Source organism: Aulonocara stuartgranti, assembly GCF_965226115.1.
Source record: "Aulonocara stuartgranti genome assembly, chromosome: 4".
Lineage (NCBI taxonomy): Eukaryota > Metazoa > Chordata > Actinopteri > Cichliformes > Cichlidae > Aulonocara > Aulonocara stuartgranti.
Window position 1 is genome coordinate 25,608,612 of NC_138942.1, and position 21,943 is coordinate 25,630,554.

The following is a 21,943-nucleotide window of genomic DNA, read 5'->3' on the forward strand; positions in this document are numbered from 1 at the left end:
AATTGTGTGGTAATTGATAGCCCAAGATATTGCCTATTACAAGAGTCACGTTCTTCCAAAAATGATGCAGTTTCAGGCACTCCCAAAACACGTGCGTATGATGTGCTTCCATGTTACCACATCTTCTCCAGCATGGCAAACTGTCTTGAGTCTGCTTACTTTTGATTTTTGGTGTAATAAAGAATCGAGTAAGATGTTTCCATCCAAATTCTCTCCAGCATCTTGAGTTAGTCGTTGTGTTCTGGGTTTCACACATGTCTAACCATTCCTCAGTTGAGATATCAGTTTTTATTTCCTGCTTCCATTTCTTTTTTATGTATTCAGTTGATGTTGCCATGTTCTCTCTTAGGTTTTTATATAGTACAGAAATTTCCTTGAATTGGAGGCACCTGTATGATTTGATTACGCAATCAAGCACGCCATAAGACGTGACCATATCTCTAGAGTGTGGGATGTTATAGGATCAAGGAAATGCTGTAAAGTTTTCTTAAGTTGCTCATTTCCAAGAAAAGTCTGGACTGGGACATCCTGTACTCTTATTTCAATATCTTTCCATTTAGCATTAAAGTTCTGATCACACCACTTTATCGCTGGCCTGGTTTGGGCCGCATGGTAATAATCTTTTAGATTAGGGAGTCCCACACCACCTTGCTTCCTAGATAGTTGTAATGTTGTGTATTTTATTCTAGGCCTTTTACAGTTCCATAGAAATCTACTCATTTTTATTGTTGTGATTCTTGCACTAAAGTCTAGTGTAAGAGTTGACCATCGGTTTAGATCGTGTTTAATCTGAGTGGTCAGTCCATCATAATTTGTTTTAAAAAGGTCACTCAATTGTTTAGTCACAGTTACACCCAACTATTTCATTTGTTTTGCAGTCCAGTTCAGTTTAAACTTATTTTAACCTCTTTGGATGGCAAATAGTTGAAAGCCAGTATCTGAGTTTTGGTCACATTAATTTTGTACCCCGAATGTTCAGCAAAGATATTGATTACATTAAACAGTGGAATTAAAGTTTGGTTTGGATTTTCTAGGTAGACTATGATATCATATCATCTGCAAATAAGCTGATGATGTGGTCTTCCCCTTTAATATTTATTCCTCTCACTTCCTCACTTTGTCGGATGGCCTGTGCCAGGGGTTCAATATATAAAGCAAAGAGAAGAGGTGAGAGGCAACAGCCCTGGCGGGTACCCCTCTCTCTGAGAGAGATTTGCTCCGTTAGGCTGCCATTGATTCTAATTCGAGCTGTAGGAGATTGGTAAATAGATTTGATGCACATCACAGCACCGTCATTAAAGCCAAACCTTTCAAGCACGGCATATAGGAAGCTCCAATCTACACTGTCGAAAGCCTTCTCTGCATCCAGACTTACTAGGGCCGCACTGCCCTTTTTTGTTTGTATCGAATTAACTACCTGGAGGGTCCTTCTTATACTATCTTGAGTTCTACGTCCTGAGATAAAGCCAGTTTGGTCTTCATTAATTAAATCTGTCATAATTGCCCCATATCAAGATAAGATAACTCTTTATTGTCATACATAGTACAGTAGTACAATGAAATTGGAAAACTGTCCTACGTCGGCACTACATATAACACAACACGACACGATATGACACATCACAACGCAACACAAACAACACAACACAGTATATTAACTTAGTAATAAAAAAAGAAGAATAAGTGTATGTGTATTGCACACTGTTATTATTGCACATTAATTATTATTGCACCTTGTTATAAATATAAATATTATTATTGTTATTGTTTTAAACATTGTTACCTCCCCCCTAACAAAGTCCAGGCAGGTAGCCAGTCAGGTCAGCTATTTGCATTGATCAGGGCTATTGCCCTGTTGTAAAAGCTGTCCTTGAGTCTATTTGTTCGGGACCTCAGCAGCCTGAACCTCCTACCAGATGGCAGCAGCTTAAACACCCGGTGTCCTGGGTGTGTGCAGTCCCGTAGGATGCTGCGTGCCCTCCTGAGACAGCGAGTGCTGTACAGGTCCTTCAGGGAGGGAAGAGGATGCCCAATGATTTTTTTGGGCCATATTGATGACCCTCTGGAGTGCCTTTCTGTGTGCTGTGGTGCAGCTGGAGAACCACACACCGATGCAATATGTCAGCACACTTTCAATGGAGCAGCGGTAGAAGACGGTCAGCAGCTCCTTCTTCAGGTCCATTTTTCTGATGATTCTCAGAAAGTGGAGACGCTGTTGGGCCTTCTTTAAGACTGCAGAGGTGTTAGAGCTCCATTGGAGGTCTGTGTCTATGTGCACACCTTTCCACACACTCCCCGTTGATGCTGACAGGCTGGAGCTCGGACTTCCTCCTTCTGAAGTCAACTACCAGTTCTTTTGTCTTGGTGGTATTTAGCTCCAGGTTGTTATCTACACACCAATCTGACAGCCTCTGAACTTCAGCTCTGTACGCCGTCTCATCTCCCCCTGAGATGAGCTCCACCACGGTGGTATCATCTGCAAACTTGATCCAATGTGTTTTCCCCCCTCGTTGCACATTTAATATGCTGTTCAAATCTGGGGAATACTGACCTTAAATCAGCATGGTTGAAGTCCCCAGCTATAATGTGCACTGCGTTTGGATGGGAGTTCTGCTGGTTGCTTATTGTCTTGTGCAGCTCCTCCATCACTTAGCAATTATTGATGTGTATAGTTTGTAGTCCACATTAAGTACCGATATGGGTCTGTAATTGTTACAATATTCTGTGTCTTTTCCCTCTTTAGAGATTACTGAGATAATCGCCTCTCTCTCCATGAGAGAGGGGTTACACCCTCCGCAAGGGTATGATTGAAGCATTGGTATCAACTCCTCCTTAAAGTTCTTGTACCACTCTGAGGGAAACCCATCGGCCCCTGGTGATTTATTAGCTTTAAGTCTTGAAATTGCTCTAGATATTTCTTCATGACTGATGGGGGCAGTTAGTTTGCTGTTTTGCTGCGTACCAATACGTGGTAAGTCTAGGGAGTTAAGAAAAGCAGTTTTTTTGTCTTTATTTGAGGAACATGGTTGTTTATACAAGTTTTGGTAATATTTCCTAAATGTTTCTTCTATTGCTTCCTGGCTATACTGCAAGTTATTTGTAGATGGGTCCCTAATCTTGTGAATTGTATTAGCAGCTTGCTGCTGTCTAAGACGCCGTGCTAACAGTCTAGCTGCTTTTGGGCCGTTCTCATAATAATCCTGTTTCAAAAAGTTTTTTTCCACTTCTTCAGTCAATATATTGTCAATTTCCTTTTTTAGTGTTTTGATTCTGTCTTGGATGTTTTGTTTTTTAATAAGAAAAGATGTTTTACAATTTTATTTTTGTAAAATTTGATTCTCATCAGTTCACAACATGAGTTAAATCCATAGAACGTAGATTTGGAATCTGACCAGAGGATTGGAAATCAGCTTGTGCTTGTAACACAGATGCTGAACTCACGCCTCGGAATAACACACTAAAAATACTGCCTTTTAAGCAGCTGTAAAACAGCTTGTTTCCATTTAAGCGCTGTTTTCAATAAATTGCATGCTCAAAAAAATGTTTCGTCTCGCTCCCATTTCTTCTTTTTGCATGTTGAAGCTCTACTTGGAACCTTGTTAAGAGCCAACCATGCAAAATATGATTTTTTTTTCCATTTTTCAAGTGGTCTTAAACTTTAGATTGGGACTGTTTATTGTAAAAGCCAAAAAATATTTGGAGACCTCTTTTGAACTTGATTTGTTTTGTTTTTTAAAAAAAACCAGTTGGTATAACCTGATATGTTTGGGGGGTTTTAGAAACAAGGAAAAGTTTTATGTAGTTTAACATCTTGTTTGTTATACTTAGTTACAAAAAAGGTTTTATTTTAATATGGATTGGTGTTTATCAATGTGATAAATATTTCCATATGCCTTTTGTTTTCTTTTTTCAGTTTTAACGTTAATAATATTTGGAGAAAAAAAAAGGTGGTGAGAGTGTCTTGTCTCCAGATGCATGACATTGTAATGATGGGGACTTTGAAGATCCATCTTCTAGCAGCTCATCTGTCTCCCAGTTATTCACTCAGGCACCGTTAAATGACTGGAATGAGATTTAGATGTGCCAAAGGAAGCGACTGTCGCCTCAGTGAGGAAAAAAACCCCTGCCTCCAGAAATCAAATTTTTGAGAATGATCTTATTCCATTCGTCCAAGTGGATGATGATTTTATCTTTGTGTTGATGTTAAAGGTCTTTTGAGTGCAATGGGTTGTTACAATGCAGAGGACTGGAGGTTGTTTGTTGGTAGTTTAAATGCCAGCCTAATCTGGGTCTTGCTGCAATGAAGGCAGGTAGTTTGCATCTGTGACAATTGGTCGTTCTGTCCAGCTACACCCATGAAACCAATGAAAATATGCAAATTGTGTTGAAAAAGCTGAAATGCAACCAGCACAAATCGGCCAAATGACAGAAAAAAAATGTATTTGTGACAAAACTGTACATGATTAAATATTTTATAAGATTTTTTTTAAATGTTTATTAAGTAATATTAACTCTTTTCTGCTAAATAGCATGCTTAGATTTATTGATGCAGGGCTGTGATGTTAAAGATTTCATGAAAATTTAAAGGGGTTATTATTCTGCTATTGGGATTGTGTTCACATACCTGCGCTGTGGAACTCAACTGGTATTCACCACTGGCAGATCCATGACTGCACATATGATGTTGGGACAGCAGGTTTCCCACGGTGTCTCCAGAAGCACACATTTGTCACATGTGCTCAGTCTGAACCTGCTCTCATCTCTCATCACCAGCAGTGGTCTGTGGCCACCACCTGCAAACCCTTTACTTTTTTATTGGCTCTTCAGAGCACCTGTTGTCACTTTCATTTGCACTAAGCAAGGTGAACTGGATCCACAGTGGTTTCTGTTTGATAACTGGACACACTGATATCTCTGGAGTAATCACATGATACTTTTTTTTAGCAGTGTATTGTCTCTGTAACAGAAAACACTTAATGAATTCGCCATTTTATTAGAATCCAAGTATCTTTGATCTATCTGTTTATAAGGTTGGGGAAACCTGCAGTCAGCTGAGACTGAAGAAATCACTTGGATGAGTGATGAAACGTTTCTCCCACTGAAAACGCTGCGTCCAGATGAACAGAATCAACTTTTGGGGATAGAATCAAAGTTATTTTAGAATATTTCATTAAACACTAATGTGTAAATGTTAGCCGCCCCTTATATTCTTTTGCTTAGAAAAATGGGAAATAAGTGCGGGAATTTATTGAAACATGTGCAAACGTACATGTAAAAACAATATATAAGGCAAAAACAGGATGTCTGTGATTCTAATGAGCTTGAAAATCAATATACGGTACGACCTCAAAGTCTAATCACTTTGAGGCAGCTTTCTTGTCATTTCTTTAAGTAGTCTTCAGAAATACTTCTCCAAGCTTCTTAAAGGACATTCAAAGCTCTTCTTTGGATCCCATTGCCTGCCTTTTGTTCTGTTCTCCTCTCAGGATGAAACCAGATAAGATTTTGAAATCTTATCTATGTACCTATTTTCAGTGATATCAACAATAATAGCAGGAAATTAAGTAGGCATATAATGAATTTTCTCTTTTTGTTGCCATGTTTTTCAAGTAACCTATATTTGACAACAGCACAATAAAACTGGAAATTCTGTTTTTGGTGTGCCACCCCAATATTTTTAGCGGCCCCTATATGGCCACCAAAAAATTCTGGACGCACCCCTGTTTAAAAACTGTACTTTTCAATATTATTGTCAAATAAGTCGCTCTCCACTTTCGCTGTAGTGAAAGCCGCTGTATTTGACTGAGATAAAAGTGGAGCGCCACTGTCCTCTGCAGATTGAACTCGGCAAAAATCCTCAGAAAAAAGGGAAAAAAAATGAGAAAAAAAAGAGCCCAGAACCGGTTTCCGGACACTCCCGAACATTTACGAAGACAACCTCTTCTTCCCGTCGTCGCGCGCTCCCTCCTCCCCCCTTTCACGCCTAATGTTGCTGTACCTCAAACCCTCCCCCCGTATCAGAGGAGTAGAAACAACAAGCCGCCATTTTGTTTGTGCGGACAGACCGTCAGAAACAGAAGGAGATAACCGAGAGAAGGAGCGACTCCGCGACCCACGACAGCCGCTCCGGGAACTGCCGGGGGACGAAAGAGTGCCCGAATCCTGTCCGTGCTATCCGGGGAGAAAAAGCGTCACGAAAACCGATAAGACGTCAGTGGGGGGAAAACCGAGTCGGTGACATATATATGTGTATATGTATGCATGAGAAGGAAATACTCCGAAAAAATCCTAGGAAGGGGGTGTTTGCGGAGCGGAGACGGGGAGGAGAGGCGGAAGAGGACGGTGTCTCATAACGAGGGGGGGAAAAACCTGCCAAAAAAAGAGAGGAGGGAAAACATCAACATGAAAAATCATAATGTGTCCGTCGCGGAGGAAGGAGAGAGCCCGCATAGACAATTATATAAATAAATTGCTGCCGGGCAGAAGAGAGAGGTGGAAAGAAAGACGGGTTTAAAGAGAAGGGGGGGAAAACTGCCAGGATCAACGCGGAGGGGGAGCATTCACCATCACAAAGAGTCAATGAGAGGATTTTGTCAGCCAAAAATATTTCAAGGAGGAGGGGGTGTCAACATAATTGTGCCGATCTGAAGCTTTCCGCTTCCGAAATAGCCGTCAGATTTTGATCAATTTTTCTCCAGTCGCCGTTGATCCTCTGCTTTTGCTTCAGAGCTTTTCTTTCTTTTTTCCTCCTCCACGCGTGGCCAAGACATCCTTAAAAGCGACGATATTTGTGACTTAATCTGAGGTTTTTTCCTCTAAAGTGTTTTTTTTAAATACCAGGAGAGGAACCTCTTGTGGAGCACAAGATAAGTAACCCAACAGACCGTCCTCTGCAAGAGAGGAAAAATACTGATTGGATCAATCTGACTGCCCGCTGATAGGAAATTTGCGCTGTAATCGTCCTCGGGAAGTGTACGGAGAGATAAAGTGTGCATGTGGGAGATTGCACAAGAACTGTGATTTTTTTTCCCCTTCTTTTTTGGTCTTGAAGATCTTCTGTTTGCAGCCGTGCTGACTGCAAGACATCTCGCGCAAGCGGGTTGCAACAACCACTACGTGCAATACGAGTCCTGTTCTTTCTGACTACAGTGCCTTTTGCATGGTCAAACACTTAAGTGCACAAACAAGTCGGCATGTACATGCAGAACACAACGAATTCTATCATTGGGTTATATGTAGTGAGACATATACAGCCGCGATAGACTTATTTTTTACCCGAGAAACCGTAAGCCCGGCGCGTCGTCCTCTCTGTGCAGCTGACTAATTTCTTCAGCTACTTTAAAACTGGTGCAGGTTGTTTGTAGTGCAACTTTAACCGTGTCCACTGCCTCGTTTTACTTCTGAGGGAAATCGGTGGCACTGAGAGAGGTCCGATCAGAGAGGAGGAGAGAAATCTGTTGCATGAGAGAGCTTGGCTCCTGGAGTTAACACAGGAGACTGAAAGAAAGGAGGAAAAAAACAACTCCTGGCTTCTGTTTGCTGGATCGCAGTTGTCTTTTTTGTGCCCTGACAAATTGCTCTCCACCCCCCTCACCCGGCTTGGAGCGATTCGGATTTGAAACGGAGATTTTCTCCGCCGACTATGCCGGGCAGGACTGAGTACAGCCTGGAGGACAGATCTTGGGACGGGTTTTGTGTCGCAGAAGAGGCTACATGAGGTTGTCAGAGGGCCGCACGCTTGCCTTTTTTGCCGACTCCACCTTCCCACCTCCGCCGCCGCCTCCTCCTCCTGCTGCTGCTGCTCAAATCTGTGAAGAAACAAAATCTCCGACTGGGGAGGGGGACTGATATCTGCAGAGGAATAAAAACGAGAGGGGAGAACTGAAAGAACTCAACACTGCTGTGCCTCTCTCCCCTACCGTCCCCCCCGAGCGGTGGGGGAACGATCAGAAAGGTTGCTTAAAAGGACTGGGAGACGCAAATAAAGGGGGTGGGGGATTGCATTTGCCCTCCGTGGATCTAAAGCGTTTTATTTTTAATTCTTCCAAAAAAATATGGCCGATAATGTTCTGGAGTCCGGCCCGCCTTCAGCCAAGAGGCCCAAGCTGTCCTCTCCTGCTCTCTCGGTGTCTGCCAGTGATGGAAATGGTAACTATTTGGCATGCATTATTAAGGCTGGATAAAATATAAACCAGCTTCACTGTGAGGTGTGTGTAAATTGCCGGTCAGTTTTCGGAGTCCCTGCAGAGTTGCATTAGTTGCTTTGACTGACATGCTCAAAAGTTGCTGCTTGCGAACAGCAACATGTTGTTGTCTTGGGGAGTTTGTTTGTTTGTTTATTTTTTAAAGTCTTAATCCGAGAGTTTTTGGCCGCTAATCGGGGAACATGGTAATAGTTGTGGCGACAGGAACAACTTTTCCAGCACTTGTGTTTTGATGCGTTAGCCTCAACAGGCTAGCTAGCAGCAACTATTAGGGTCCACCTCCAAACAATGGAAGAGGCGAGTCAGCCCGGTTTGCTTCAAGTTGTAGAGGTAGTTTTGAATTGAGTAGTTTGAAGAATTAAAGTGCCGACACATTAAGCACCAGGCTTCTTGGATATCCCGATAAAAACTAGAGAAAGATAGGGTTTTTCCGAGGCAGCTTTAAGAGAAAGTGAGGGTAGCCGAGCAGCTAGCTAGTAGCTAGGCAGATAAACCCACCAGACCGGCTCAACTGAGCCCTGCATCTGGTTAGCAAAGACAAAAACCTCAATGAAACAAGTCTTTTTGAGTATCAGTCGATAACCAGTGACTCTAGAGAGAGAAATACCATTTGCGGTATGATTATTGTGTCTTTAGCGCTAAGCATACTGGGTTTTTAATAAACTATTGTTATATACAAGCTAGCTATTGTTCGACTTGAATAAGTTAGGCAGAGCGTCCTTGTCCCGCAGAAGTTACAGCTTTGTTAATTTTCTCACTGATGCCGGGTTTAAACGAAACAGTAAGCAAGCCACAGACTTTGACATATCTTCTTTGGTGCCCTTTGTTCAGAGGCCTTTTTCCTTTTAGCTCTTTGGTCGTACTATCAGAGCCCATTCTGGTTCTCTGTCCCCATTGTTTGGCTACACGGCGACGCTGCGCCGCACTTGGTGCAGCTCACTTTTTTCTATATAATAACAACAAAGCGTGTCGCAGGCAGAGCAACTGGACGTGTATCACCTCGTATGTGAAGTTGGATCTGTTAGTGCAAATACATCTTTGGAAGTATTTGATCCAAAAAGTGAGAAGTCATTTTGGGAATTTCAAGTTTAGTGAGGTGCCAACAGCTCATAAACTACCATAAAAATGTAGGTAATGCTCTTGTCACTTTTAAATGAAAGTTCTACTTAAAAACAGGTTATGATTTTAATGTGCCTCCTGTTGCAGTAGATATGACTTCCTCCACGTCTCTGCAGTTTGTTCCTCTGAACCATAGAACTGCAGTTCAAATTCACACACCTTCCAAGGTGCTGCACTGTTTACCTCTGCGGCTTCTCGCCTTGTCCCGACTCCATGTGTGGCATCCCACAAACCACAAACTGGGGCTCTGGGGAGAGGTCCAGGCTGTGAGAGGCAGCTAGTGCTGGTCTTGTTTCCTGCCTATACACTCTAATAGTTGATTATTAAAAACAAAACACAAAAACCCTGTTAACAAAATCTCTAGTTTTCTGGCTGGTAATAATTCTGTTTTTCCTCCTGTATGCCTAGATTTCGGTTCACTCTTTGAACTGGAGCATGACCTCCCAGACGAGCTCATCAGTTCTTCGGAATTGGGATTGACTAACGGAGGGGATGCCAGTCAACTCCACAGCAGCCTCGGAGGAGGAGGTGGTCAGGATGCAGCTGCAAAACACCAGCAGCTGTCTGAGCTCCTGCGCGCAGTAGCAGCACCACAGCAGGGTGGCCCCACTTCTAATAGCACGCCATCTGGGGCATCCATGGGGATGATGGGGGGTGTCAGCGTTGCCCCTGGAGGACCTCAAGGCATGCCTCCCCAGAGCCAGCCGCAGCAAGCTGGATTAATGCAGCAGGTCGGCATGGTTGGAGCGCACAATCGGGCAGCAGCTATGGTGGGAGCCCAGAAGGGTAATGGTGGACAGCAGCCTCAGCAGGGGCTGATGGGGGGCCAGGTTGTTAATGGCTCACCTAGAATGGGCTACCCCGGCAGTGCTGGCATGGGAAGCAACAGTAATCTTTTGCCAGATGGCCTACAACATCAGCAGCAAGGCGGTCAGCAAATGGGAGCCGGGAGTCAGGCAGGGATGAGACCACAGCAGCCTGGAGCACTGAACAAGGTAGGCAGACTCAAAGCAAGTCTCATTTGTGTTTAAAATACTATTTTTCAAAGAGATTGAACTGGTCAAACTGGCAGGTTAAACAGTTTTGGGATGTACCTGTCAGAGTTCAATTCCTCACATGGATATAAAATATGAAAGTTTGAAATTACTGCTGAAGCCTGGAGGTATATGTCTGATTAGAGCATGGAAAGCTGTAGGCAGATGAAGCTGTGCACTTGCCACTCGGATAAAACTACTCATCTCCAGCACAGGTGCAGATAGAAATGCGGTTACATGTTGGATGTACAGCTGCATCACAGTTTACTCTGTGGTATCGATGGTTAACCCACTTGCTGGTGACTTGTTAGCCACATGATGATTGTGATTTTTATTCTAGAGGCGTAAAGACGTTATCGGAAAAGACGGTTAAATGGTTTTAAACAAGGATTACTTCTTTGCGTTAGTTTGCGTCTCTGGGACTTTTTCTCAAGAGTAACAGGCCTGCAGCTTTGTTTGAAATCGCACTGTTAAACCCAGTAAATTGCTTTATTTTCTCTCTGAGCTTGTAAGTAGGGATCAGCAGTTCAATTAGACACTTACACATGGCAGCAGGTTACCACCCACCTCACAGTGCTGGTACTAAAGGCTCACTCTCACTGAAGTTTAGGCCGTGATTTGCTGCTGTGATAAGAGAATAGTTTGGCCAGATGTTGAAGACCATCGCTGATACTGAAATTGTTTTCCAAGTCGAAGAGGTGGCAATAAATCATGTCTGTGTCGTAAGTTTATTTTGGAGAGGGAGGTGAAGTACAGTAACCAGACAGTCATGTTATTTAAAAGGTGACTAAATGTGTTGATTGTCTGGTTATAGTACATGTTGTGAAAAGTAAAGTAACCTTTTAAACTGTTTATTATCACACTTCTTTCTTACATTGTCTTGTCTCCTCCTCCCCCTCTTTTCATTTTAAACCCCCTCACCCTTTTCTCCACCGCTCTCCAGATGAATATGATGGCCAACGCGGGCCCCTATGGCGGTCCGTACGGCCAGACCCCTGGCCAGGGGATGCCTGGAGCAGGGCTGGGCCCACAGCTCCAGAATAAAGCAGGCCTCCCCAGCAATATGGCTGCCCAGTTTAGCATGGAGAAGAAGACACCAGCGGGTCAAGGCATGTCTGGGATGGTAGGATTTGTTGGTTTTTCTTCTGTTTAAAACTCTGTAGCCCATATAGGAGCCTTTTGGCCCTTACTGCAAATTAAACACACATTTTAACTCTGAATGACTCAAAGTAAAACCAAATATTGAATGAGATTCAGATTGGAAGAAAAAGTGTTGAGGGTATTTCACAGTCATCCTTACTGTATTAAATATATCCTTTGAAAGGCTGAAAACCAACTATCGTTGCCTCCGGTGCTTTTTTCCCTCCAATATTGACAACTGGCAAATGTATGGAGGTGGAAAAGTAGACGCCAGAGAGCTTAAACTTTTTACCTTATTCTTTACAGATCTGCTTCAATAACTTTACATTGCTATATATGATTGCACAGCTTTTGAGATTTGCCATTTGCAACACATCCTATCAGAGGCGATTAGATGATGTGTCTTATAAACTAGATCAGTTTGAGAGCCAGATGGGAATTTGTTTTATTTTGTGCCTTTAATTACTCAGAAAGGCAGTGTCCAGATGTATATAATAATAATATAATAATAATGGGGGTTTAAAAGTTTTGAATGTCATTTTTTCCCATTTTTGTTGGTGCGTTGTTAGACTGGGATGGGGTCATATTTCTGACTCGATCTCAGCACTCAGTCTCCACACTTGGCTTCAGTCAGCTTGTAGGTCTCATTGATGACTTCCAGTTTGTTTTTGTTTTGTCATTACCTCTTTAGAAAAGATGGGCTGCCTCTGCTAAATAACTGTGTCCCGTGTTATCTTAATGAACACAGTTGTGGTGGAGGGAGTTTTTGGTAAATAAGTAGCTCAGATCACCTTTATAATAATCCCACCTATCTCACAGAGATGAATCATCATAAAGATCAACCAAAAGCCTCAGGAGTGTAGTGTCAGATAGCAGTGACTCACTGCAGGTTGTTAACTTAGTCTGTGTGTTTGAGTGTAAGAGCTGCCCCCAATTTTTGAGTTCATTCACATTTCCAATTAAATGAGCAGGTGGATGTTCTGCACTGATTATCATTAGCCAAGAGAGATGATCAGAAGTCAGCTGGGCGCTGTCACCTGCTCTGCTGCGGTTACATTACAGAGTTACTTATTATGCTGTATACCATTTGGCTCTAATTAAAAACTGGCCTTTTTTGTGCTTTTCAGCAGGCTCGTTCGTGCTTTAGATTCTTCTGCTGTATTTAATTATTAAATAGCTGAAAGCATTATTCAGAAGTAGACTTTTTCCTCATTTCTTCCCATATTAGTTTACTGATTGTTGAATCAAGTACCTGATCTTACCGAGTGTATTAAACTTCTGAAACTTATGGCAAAAACGGCAGTTTCAAAGATCCATGCTCGGAGACTTCTTGCAGCATGGATCTTTAGCTGCTAGGTGCTCAACTGTTATAAGATTGGTTACTGAAAGTGATCATTTTGTGGTGGATAATCTTTCTAATGTGGCCTGTGCCTCTTTTCTACTCTCCATCCTAAGACGACTCCTCAGCAGCAGCAGCCTGGACCAGTTGGCGGTGTGTCGGTCAGCGGGGCAGCAGCAGCAGTGGGAGGGGTGCAGGTTGGACTCAATGCTGTGGGGGCGGGACCCGGCGCCACACCTCCTACTGCAGACCCCGAGAAGCGGAAGCTGATTCAACAGCAGTTGGTCCTCTTGCTGCACGCGCACAAATGCCAGCGGAGGGAGCAGGCCAACGGAGAGGTACGACAGTGCAACCTGCCTCACTGTCGCACCATGAAGAACGTGCTGAACCACATGACTCATTGCCAGCTTGGCAAGTCCTGCCAGGGTGAGTCTGCTGAATTACACCGATGGCTAGTTTATATGGTGTGTGGTTTATCTCATAAACACGATGGTGTCATGCATCTGCAACACTTTTTTCCCCTTCTCTTGTTCTTTTACATATTTTCTTTTAATCCCTGTTGGTTTGCCTCCCAGTTTTTCTCTATCAGGATGAGTTATTTTCTCTTCAGCTGGCTGTTTTACTGTAATTCCTCTCCTTGTCTCACCGAGTCTCCATCTGGACGTAGTTTTGTTTTACTGAGTGACTCATATAATAAGTTATTACCTTTTGGCTCTTATTTTGCTTTTTTGTTCATCCTTGTCATGTTAATCATCTCTTGCCTTCACTCTTCACACACCGTTTCCCTCCACTTGCTCTCCCATCTTTTTTACTCTTCATCTTTTATTTCCTTTTCTAAAACATTTCCTCACTCTTGTCTTCTCCTCCAGTGGCGCACTGTGCCTCATCCAGACAGATCATTTCTCATTGGAAGAACTGCACACGACACGACTGTCCTGTCTGTCTGCCACTGAAAAATGCTGGGGACAAGAGGAATCAGCAGCGTGAGTCCTTTTCAGACTTTGGCTGTATCTGCACATTAATTCCTTAATTAATTATTATTTCTAATTTAAACAATAAAGTGCATCACAGTGGGCTAGAATTCACGATACTCATCTCTCGTTACCTCTGTTTCTTTCTCCTGTTGCCACAGCTCTGGGCAACAGTGCTGGGGTGGGTTTAGTGAACTCCTTGGGTTCAGGTGTGCCAGGAGGACAGTCCAACGCACCGAACCTGAACCCTCCCAACCAGATCGACCCCAGCTCCATAGAGAGAGCCTATGCTGCACTGGGCCTCACTTACCAGGGCAACCAGATGCCACAGCAGCCGTCACAGGCCAGCGTGCCAAACCAGGGGCTGCAGGGACAGCCCGGGATTAGGACTGTAAACAGCATGGGTTAGTATATAGAAACCTGCTAGGAATATGATGTCCTTAACCTTTGGGGAACAACTTAAGCAGCCCTGTAATGTTTAAGTAGAGCTTTTCGGAAACTTCGAATGAGCTGTTTAAAGTTGTTCAGAACTTCTCATCAGTTGCTGGCGCTGCCTCAGGTGTTATGAAAGAGGCCTAAACATGTAACTTTACAAGTCTTTGGTGAATGCTGAGTGTTCTTTAGTTCTTCCTTAATCTTTTACAGTTCTCCACTGAAGTTTAATTTACATTTCAGTGACGCTGAATGCAACAGTCTATGCTAACATCGTTTGTATTTCTTCCCCGCCTATATTCACACTGTACTTAACAATCCAGACCCAAGTACACTTCAGTTTGTCTGGGCATCTCGGCTCCACTCACTCACTCACTCACTCACTCACTCACTCACTCACATACATACTTTCAAGGAGTGTTTTTTTTTAGAGCACAATGTGATTTTTGTGGCTCAAGCTGAGACGTTTTTATAAACGGTGAGAAACGGTCTTTTCACGTGCCTTAAAGGTTTGCTAATTATTTAACAGTGATTTCCATGGTGCCAGCTGTCATTGTAAAAACGTGACGTTTTTATGCTTTGGCGTGGTTAGCGATCACACCAGATGCGTACCATATATGGGTCCAACTGAACCGTGTACTGGGATCGGTGCGCAGTGATCGCACTAGTCAGACCAACCTGGCTTTATCAGACAAATGTGATAGGGCACGATATAGACAGTGTAGTGTGAGTACACTCTAAAATCTAAGGTAAACACTAGTCTACTTCCTATTTTCTATTCTAACTCCAAAACCCTCTCTTTCCAGGGGGAAACTCTATGGGAGTGAACGGTGGAGTTGGGGTGCAGACCTCCAACCAGCATTCCTCGCTACTGCCAGATGCCATGTTGCACAACTGTATGAACGCGCAGAGGTCAGACTGCCTTTCATTGGCCACATCTATTTACTACTTTTTCATTCGGGTTGCGCTGGCTGAGACCTTAACTAACTCATCTGTCATTTCTCTCAGTCTGATGAATGATGGTGTGGGGAGCCTTGGTTCCTTGCCCACGGCTACTTCACCTTCTGCTGGAGGCATGAGGAAGTCTTGGCATGAAGACATCACACAAGACCTCCGCAACCACCTTGTCCACAAGCTGTGAGTCTGTCGTGTCCTGCAAACGTTCCAACAGAACAGAGGCAATGAAATGAATAAACAAGTTATTTCCAACAGTCGGTGTAAACGTAATTGTAGATGCACATTTTTCCTATTCGTGTGTGTGTGTATCTGAACAGTGTGCAGGCCATCTTCCCCACTCCTGACCCAGCTGCACTGAAGGACCGGCGGATGGATAATCTGGTGGCTTACGCTCGAAAAGTAGAGGGGGATATGTATGAGTCAGCCAACAGCAGGGTAAGAATCCAGTGTGACTATTAGTTGGCAGATATAGAAAAAATAACTTTACATACATTAGTGTTATGTGCTGTTGGGATTTATCCTGTAAAATCCGCTTGCTGCGACTCTTCTAGGCGGAGTACTACCACCTGCTGGCAGAGAAGATCTACAAAATCCAAAAAGAGCTGGAAGAGAAGAGAAGGACGCGGCTCCAGAAGCAGGGCATCATGCCTGGCCAGCCTGGCATACCCTCTGCGGGCCTCCCACAGGGGCCTCCTGGCATGGGACAACCTCCCATGCCGCCGGGGCAACCACCTAGTGAGTAAACATTATGTTATTACCTCAGTCAGACACTCGTCTACAAATACTGCTGGCATACAAATAATCAAACTGATTGCCACCAGTCACATCTTTGCCTGGTACAAGATACAAAACACAAAATTTCCTTCTCAAAAATGAAATGTAGTCCAGAGGCAAAGGTGTAATTTTGAAGTAGACAAGGAGCTCACTTTGATTCCTCGTTATTGCTCTGTCAGATGGGCCTCACGTTGATCCATCCATGGTCAGACCACCCGGCCCCAATCAGATGGTCAACAGGATGCAGAATCCAGCAGGTACACAAGTATAAATGACTTAAAATCAATGGATTCTTGAGTAAATGTCATATACTGTATTTATTTTAGACAGGAGTTCTAGACCAGTATTTAAAAAATTTAGAAATCAGGAAGTAGATATGGCTTTTCCCCCATTGTGGAAATGTTTAGCAGAGAGCTACATTAGAGGGTTGGTTCACCCAAATTATGTGCAGATATTTATTTCTTTCTCTCTGCTGCCATCCCAAATCATCAGAGGTGAGCCGAATTTTGTTTGTGGTTTTCATTTTTGCCATTTTTTTTTTTTTGCCAGCAGTTTATGTTAAATCTTGTTAAGCAAAGTCTGTAGCTTTTTATTTTTGTTAATTCAAACTTTCTACCAAAAAAAATGTCCTTATATAAACTGCTGATAATCTATATTATTAATATGGTTATCACTCTAATCTTTGTGAACCAAGGCTTAAACATCTTCAGAAAAAGTTTGAGCCAAATTTAAATGAGATTACACGCTGCCACGACCAGGAAATACTTACTCTTTATATCACTTTCTTTAATATGTCTGCATAATCCAAACAGTGCAAGTTACAGCAATGCCCAGTGAAAAGTGTTTTCACATGCCTCGATTTTGTCCTTTTTTTTTTTTTTTTTTTTTTTTTTTTAGGAATGAACCAGTTTGGTCAGATAGGTGGGATGCAGTCGATGGGTCAGAGGTTGACGCCTCCTCTTGCTCCGCTGAACCAGGTTGGCATCACTGTTGCATTCTCTGTCATTACTTTGGGTTCATATGAATACCATTTATTGACTCATGTGCTGTGAAAAGCTCTAACTGCAGTAGAAGAGCTTACATGAGACTTTACGTGACTTGTTTTGTTTCCAGATGGGTATAGGAACAACGAGGATGAGTCAGCCTAACGCCACACCGTTACAGAACCAGTACCTCCCTCCAGGCCAGTTTCCTGGGTCCAGTCCAGGACTTGGTCCTGGTGCTGGTGCCGTTGGTATGAATCAGTCAGGAACACAGAATGCTGTGCATGCGGTAAGGACTGAGTTGAAGAGTGACATTACTTTGTAACAAGTTTAGAATGATAAAGTTTCAAAGAGGATGACTAAACATTATCCTGTGTCCTACTCTCTGCATCAGAACCAGATGTCAACACCGCCATCCCACCCAGCCAGCAGCCCCGCTCCCCAGTCCGCCCCTTCTGTTCCAGGCTCCGGAGCCCCCGTAGGCTCTATGGGGTCTGTGAATGCTGGTGGCACTGGGTCTCTGCCTAACCTGCCTCCATCCTCCAACCAGTCCAACGCTTTCCCTCATTGTCCGCCTATGCGAACAAACTCCCCGTCACCAGCACGCAGCTTAACACCTCAACCCCATCAGACACCCCCGAGGTTACCTGGTTGTCAGACCCCGCAGCCGCAGACCCCCAGCACACCCCAGCTGCCCCATCCCCAGCACCCTCAGCAGCAGCAACAGCAAGCCCCGCAGCCGCAGCCGCAGCCATCAGTGCACACGATGAACTCTGAGAAAGCTAATCACCTTCAACAGCAGACACTTGGGGACATGGCCTCCTCGGGCCCTCAAACAAATCAGACTTCTTCAGTGCTGAATCAGAATGCTCACGTGCCATCACAGCAGCCACAGACCCCGGTGAGCAGATTAGAGTCTTTCTTTATTTTGTCTGCTCTTACTCCACATTCTTTCCCTAAGACTAAGTTTTGTGAGCCTTTCGTTTTGAATTGGTTCCCTATCTGACTCTTATTTTTTTGTACTCACAGGAAATATGGGAAAAAAATCATCATGTTTAGTTTTAGCAGATGACTGTGTAAACCCAACATAACATGGCACGTGTCCCGTTTGTGATTTCTAACTTGCCTTTTCTAAACCTCACTCCATCTCTGCCTGCTCTGCCTCAGCTATCTGCGAAGCCTTCTCTGACAGCAGATGGTCAGGTTTGCTCTCCAGCATCAGTCACCAGCAGCACTGATCCCACCTCTCAGCTCGCTTCAGCCAACGGCCCTGCTCCCAGCCAGGAAGATGTGAAAATGGAGGTGAAGAAACAAGAAGAGGACGACGAAGGAGCCGATGCTCAAGGAGATGGCAAGGGGAAGATGGGAAAGGGTCAAGCTGATGTGAAGATGGAGGAGAAACCAGAGGTGAGGCTCTTCAAAATGAACTTCCTGATGTTTTATTTTAGTCTTCTTTTAGTCTTCATTCTGATAAAGAAATTTGTTAACTGACACACAAACCTTTCTCTCAGATAAAGAAAGAGAAGCCATCAGGAGACGGGTGTAAAGGAGAGCCCATGGACACGTCTTCATCTTGTGTGTCATCGTCAGTAGCGACAAGTGAAGACAAGAAGCCAGAAGTGAAGAAAGAGGAAGGGTCAGGGTCAGCAGCCACCAACAGCTCCCCAGCTAACACTCAGAGCAAGAAGAAAAGTAAGCGTCCACTGTTGTCTTTGTTAGTGATTAACAGCTGTAGCATCTCCACAGTGACAGCTGTGTAACCACAAACTGTGACTCATGTGAAGCACTGTCATAGAGAAATAAGTTGAAATCACATGAATCTACTCGAGAAAGATGAACTTCTGTGAACTTTATCATTGTTTCTGACAGTGCTGGCCTGTGAATGTGAAGTAGCGAAGGCTGTCGTAGCTTATTAACAGTGTTGTGCATCATACCACAGAATAATATGCAAAACATTGCATTATGTATGAGTGGTAGGCTCACGCAAGCTGTTGCTTAAGCCTGCACCCATTATTCCTGAATTATTGTGGTTCTGTTCTTTCCCCCCCTTTTTAGGAAATATTGCCCCCCCCCCAAAAAAAAAATCAGACAGAAAGAAAATGAACAATGAATAAATTAAAGAATAAACACACAGAGCTGGAAATGAGCACAAGACGTCCTCTTTTAATAATGCAGTTGGGGGGGGGGGGGTTACTGACCGCTCCCTGATCCACTCCCTGACTGATTCTCCTTTTCCAGTTTTTAAGCCCGAGGAGCTGCGTCAGGCTCTGATGCCCACCCTGGAATCTCTGTACCGGCAGGACCCGGAGTCCCTTCCCTTCCGTCAGCCGGTGGACCCCCAGTTACTGGGAATACCCGTACGTATTCGAACTAGTAACAAAACTAACCTGGTAAGGGACTGCACTGGCTGCCATTTTGCTTCAACTCCTCTCAAAATTTAGCTTATTTTTGTTTTTGTTTCTTCCATCTTAAATATTTTTCTTTCTCATACTTTTCGTATTTTTTTTTCCCACACTTTAATTTTACTTTGTACTCCTACCTCAATGGTTTTTGTTTTTTTTTTTTTTTTTTTTTTTCCCCCCACTGCATGTCATATGTTTACGTGTTTGTATTTGTATGCTACTTTTTGCCATTTGTAAATGAAAGCAGTGGCTCTTATGAATGCAAATTTAATATGAAACAACATCAAAAGGTATTAACAGCTGAAATGTATTTTAACTCCATATTTAAAAACTTCATAATATAAGAAAAAAAAACCGGTTGAAAGAATATTACACATACCGGTACCTAAAAATAAAGACTTTGCACGGGATACACTCTGGATGATTTGCAGTTCACGAGCCAGTCGCTTTCATTTATGTATTTTAATTTGTTGCCATTTGACATCAAGTTTTAAAGTTGCATTGCTTCAAAAAATGTTTTTTTTAAATATATCATTATTATCATCATCATCATCATCATCGTGGTAGTGTCCCATTGCTAGCTTTCTAGTTCAGTTCCTCACCAGTAGTAGTGTAACGGTGTTCAGGTGGGCAGTGTGTAGAGGTGGGTGACCTTCAGTGGGTCCAATTTGGAGGGAAGACTACTTGATAAGATTCAGGATGTTTTTACTCTGAATCGGAGCAACTGTGTCTGTCCTCCCACTGCAAATATGAACATTAATAAACAGCAGTGATTAGCAAGCCTGTTGGCTCACATCTCCTTCTGGAGCACCCACATTCAAGGGATGTAACTTTCTGCTGCTGAATAACCATTCAGCTCTTTTTTTTGGGGGGGGAATGTAACTTACAATAGTTTGGATTAATAAAAAACAAAATATAGCACATTGCTGTGATATATATTCGGCCCTGTAATAGAAATTAGGCACTGCTTGTTTGTTTTTATCAGGTTTTTTTTCCTCTTGTGAGTGTTTTCACTCAGAGCCGATGGACCTCCTTTCTTCTGACACCCCTCTCTGCCTTTCAAACTGTGCTTTAGTTTGAGGAGAAGCAGAATGCCTAAGACAGGAAAAGAAAAACAACCCAGAGAGGCGTCCCTCCTCTCACACTCACTTGCTTCACCTCAGCCCTGTTGATTTTAACTCAGCCAACATATTGCCGCTCGTGCTGCTAGCATAGCTGACGCCGACCACTCGGCTGCTAGAAACAGTTTATCTCTGTCTGCCTTGTTGCTTTTGCCGCTGCTCTATTCTTCTTGGTTTTGCACCCTGATCACAACCCAGAGACTCATTTTCCCCCCGGCTGTGTGGCAAAATGAGCCAACATACTTCCCAAAGCAAATTGATAAATAATAATTTTGCAGTCACATTACTGGGTGTCATTTGCATTATGTTTATATGTCATCTTTAGGTAGTGTTTAAATGGGTGTATGAGCTGACAGCACAGACAGGGACTTGACTTTTAAAGTAGGGTGCAAGGCAGAGAGCTGGAGGGCAGAAGTTGTCATGTCTCTCTGTTTGCACGCGAACCTTCTTCTCTACAGCGCTCAACAACATTGTCCCCCTGCACCCTCTTCTCTCCCTACTCTGGTCCCGCCTGGTTGACTGCGACGCCGTCATCGCACCTTCACCTGATGACCACGACGACGATGACCTTGATCGTACTCTTTTTTTCCCCCCATCTCTCAAACTCTTCCCTTGGGTGATCAAATGCTCCCACATCTCGCTGCTCTTTCCTTTCTCCCTGCTTCTAAATCTTTCTCAACTACCTGAACTTTACATTGACTTGCCATTCTTACCTGGACGGCGTCCCTTCCAAACCAGGACTACTTTGACATCGTGAAGAACCCCATGGACCTGTCGACCATCAAGCGGAAGCTGGACACGGGGCAATACCAGGAGCCGTGGCAGTATATAGAGGACATCTGGTTGATGTTCAACAACGCCTGGCTGTACAACCGCAAAACCTCCCGCGTCTACAAGTACTGCTCCAAGCTGGCTGAGGTGTTCGAGTCGGAGATTGATCCCGTCATGCAGGGCCTGGGGTACTGCTGTGGGAGGAAGGTGAGGCAGAACCATGTTTTTTATCATTCCTGTGTGTCTGCAGGTGTAGACTAATAAGTGAAAAACTTTATCTACCATTTCTGCAGATCAAACCTGCTGAATAGAACCTTTTTTGTTTTGAATCTAGTTGAGCTTCAGGTAGTTTCCAGAGTGGGTTTTCTTATTTCAGTTTGGTTTTTGTTGTTTGAAAATGTTGCATTTTAGTTTTTATTAGGTTCAGTGTTAACCTTAGTCTTTTTAATGATTACTATATGGAGGGCATATGTCAGAGGCAGGTATTGCAATAAAAATACAACTTTTTAAACACATACTTGTTTTTTTGTAACCAAACTATCAGATACTAAAACTAAAGATTTTTCCTGCATTTTAATTTTAGTTTTTGAAGTTCACAAAATCGTTTCAGTTTTATTTTATTTAAAGTCTAGTTTTTATAGTTATTTTGGTTAACTAAAATGTTTTTTTTCCACATCTTAATATTAGTTTTACTTT

At 43.2% G+C, this 21,943-nt stretch overlaps 1 protein-coding gene across 4 annotated transcripts in view; it reads left to right on the forward strand.

Moving 5' to 3' along the window:
- The first annotated feature begins 5,775 nt into the window (after nucleotides 1-5,775).
- The window catches only part of ep300b (EP300 lysine acetyltransferase b), a 30,691-nt gene continuing 14,523 nt past the window's right edge, over nucleotides 5,776-21,943 (forward strand). The window contains exons 1-18 of one of the 4 annotated variants that reach the window (XM_082529416.1): nucleotides 5,776-8,148; nucleotides 9,732-10,318; nucleotides 11,301-11,480; nucleotides 12,953-13,262; nucleotides 13,706-13,819; nucleotides 13,969-14,211; nucleotides 15,046-15,151; nucleotides 15,248-15,376; nucleotides 15,514-15,631; nucleotides 15,748-15,931; nucleotides 16,150-16,227; nucleotides 16,868-16,947; nucleotides 17,084-17,242; nucleotides 17,348-17,854; nucleotides 18,121-18,360; nucleotides 18,465-18,645; nucleotides 19,192-19,343; nucleotides 21,215-21,454. In XM_082529416.1, coding sequence (XP_082385542.1) covers nucleotides 8,055-8,148; nucleotides 9,732-10,318; nucleotides 11,301-11,480; nucleotides 12,953-13,262; nucleotides 13,706-13,819; nucleotides 13,969-14,211; nucleotides 15,046-15,151; nucleotides 15,248-15,376; nucleotides 15,514-15,631; nucleotides 15,748-15,931; nucleotides 16,150-16,227; nucleotides 16,868-16,947; nucleotides 17,084-17,242; nucleotides 17,348-17,854; nucleotides 18,121-18,360; nucleotides 18,465-18,645; nucleotides 19,192-19,343; nucleotides 21,215-21,454 — 3,702 coding nt within the window. In that variant the 5' untranslated portion in view covers nucleotides 5,776-8,054. The remainder of the gene's footprint in view (nucleotides 8,149-9,731; nucleotides 10,319-11,300; nucleotides 11,481-12,952; nucleotides 13,263-13,705; nucleotides 13,820-13,968; nucleotides 14,212-15,045; nucleotides 15,152-15,247; nucleotides 15,377-15,513; nucleotides 15,632-15,747; nucleotides 15,932-16,149; nucleotides 16,228-16,867; nucleotides 16,948-17,083; nucleotides 17,243-17,347; nucleotides 17,855-18,120; nucleotides 18,361-18,464; nucleotides 18,646-19,191; nucleotides 19,344-21,214; nucleotides 21,455-21,943) is intronic. The other 3 variants (XM_082529417.1, XM_082529418.1, XM_082529419.1) reach the window with 3 other exon arrangements.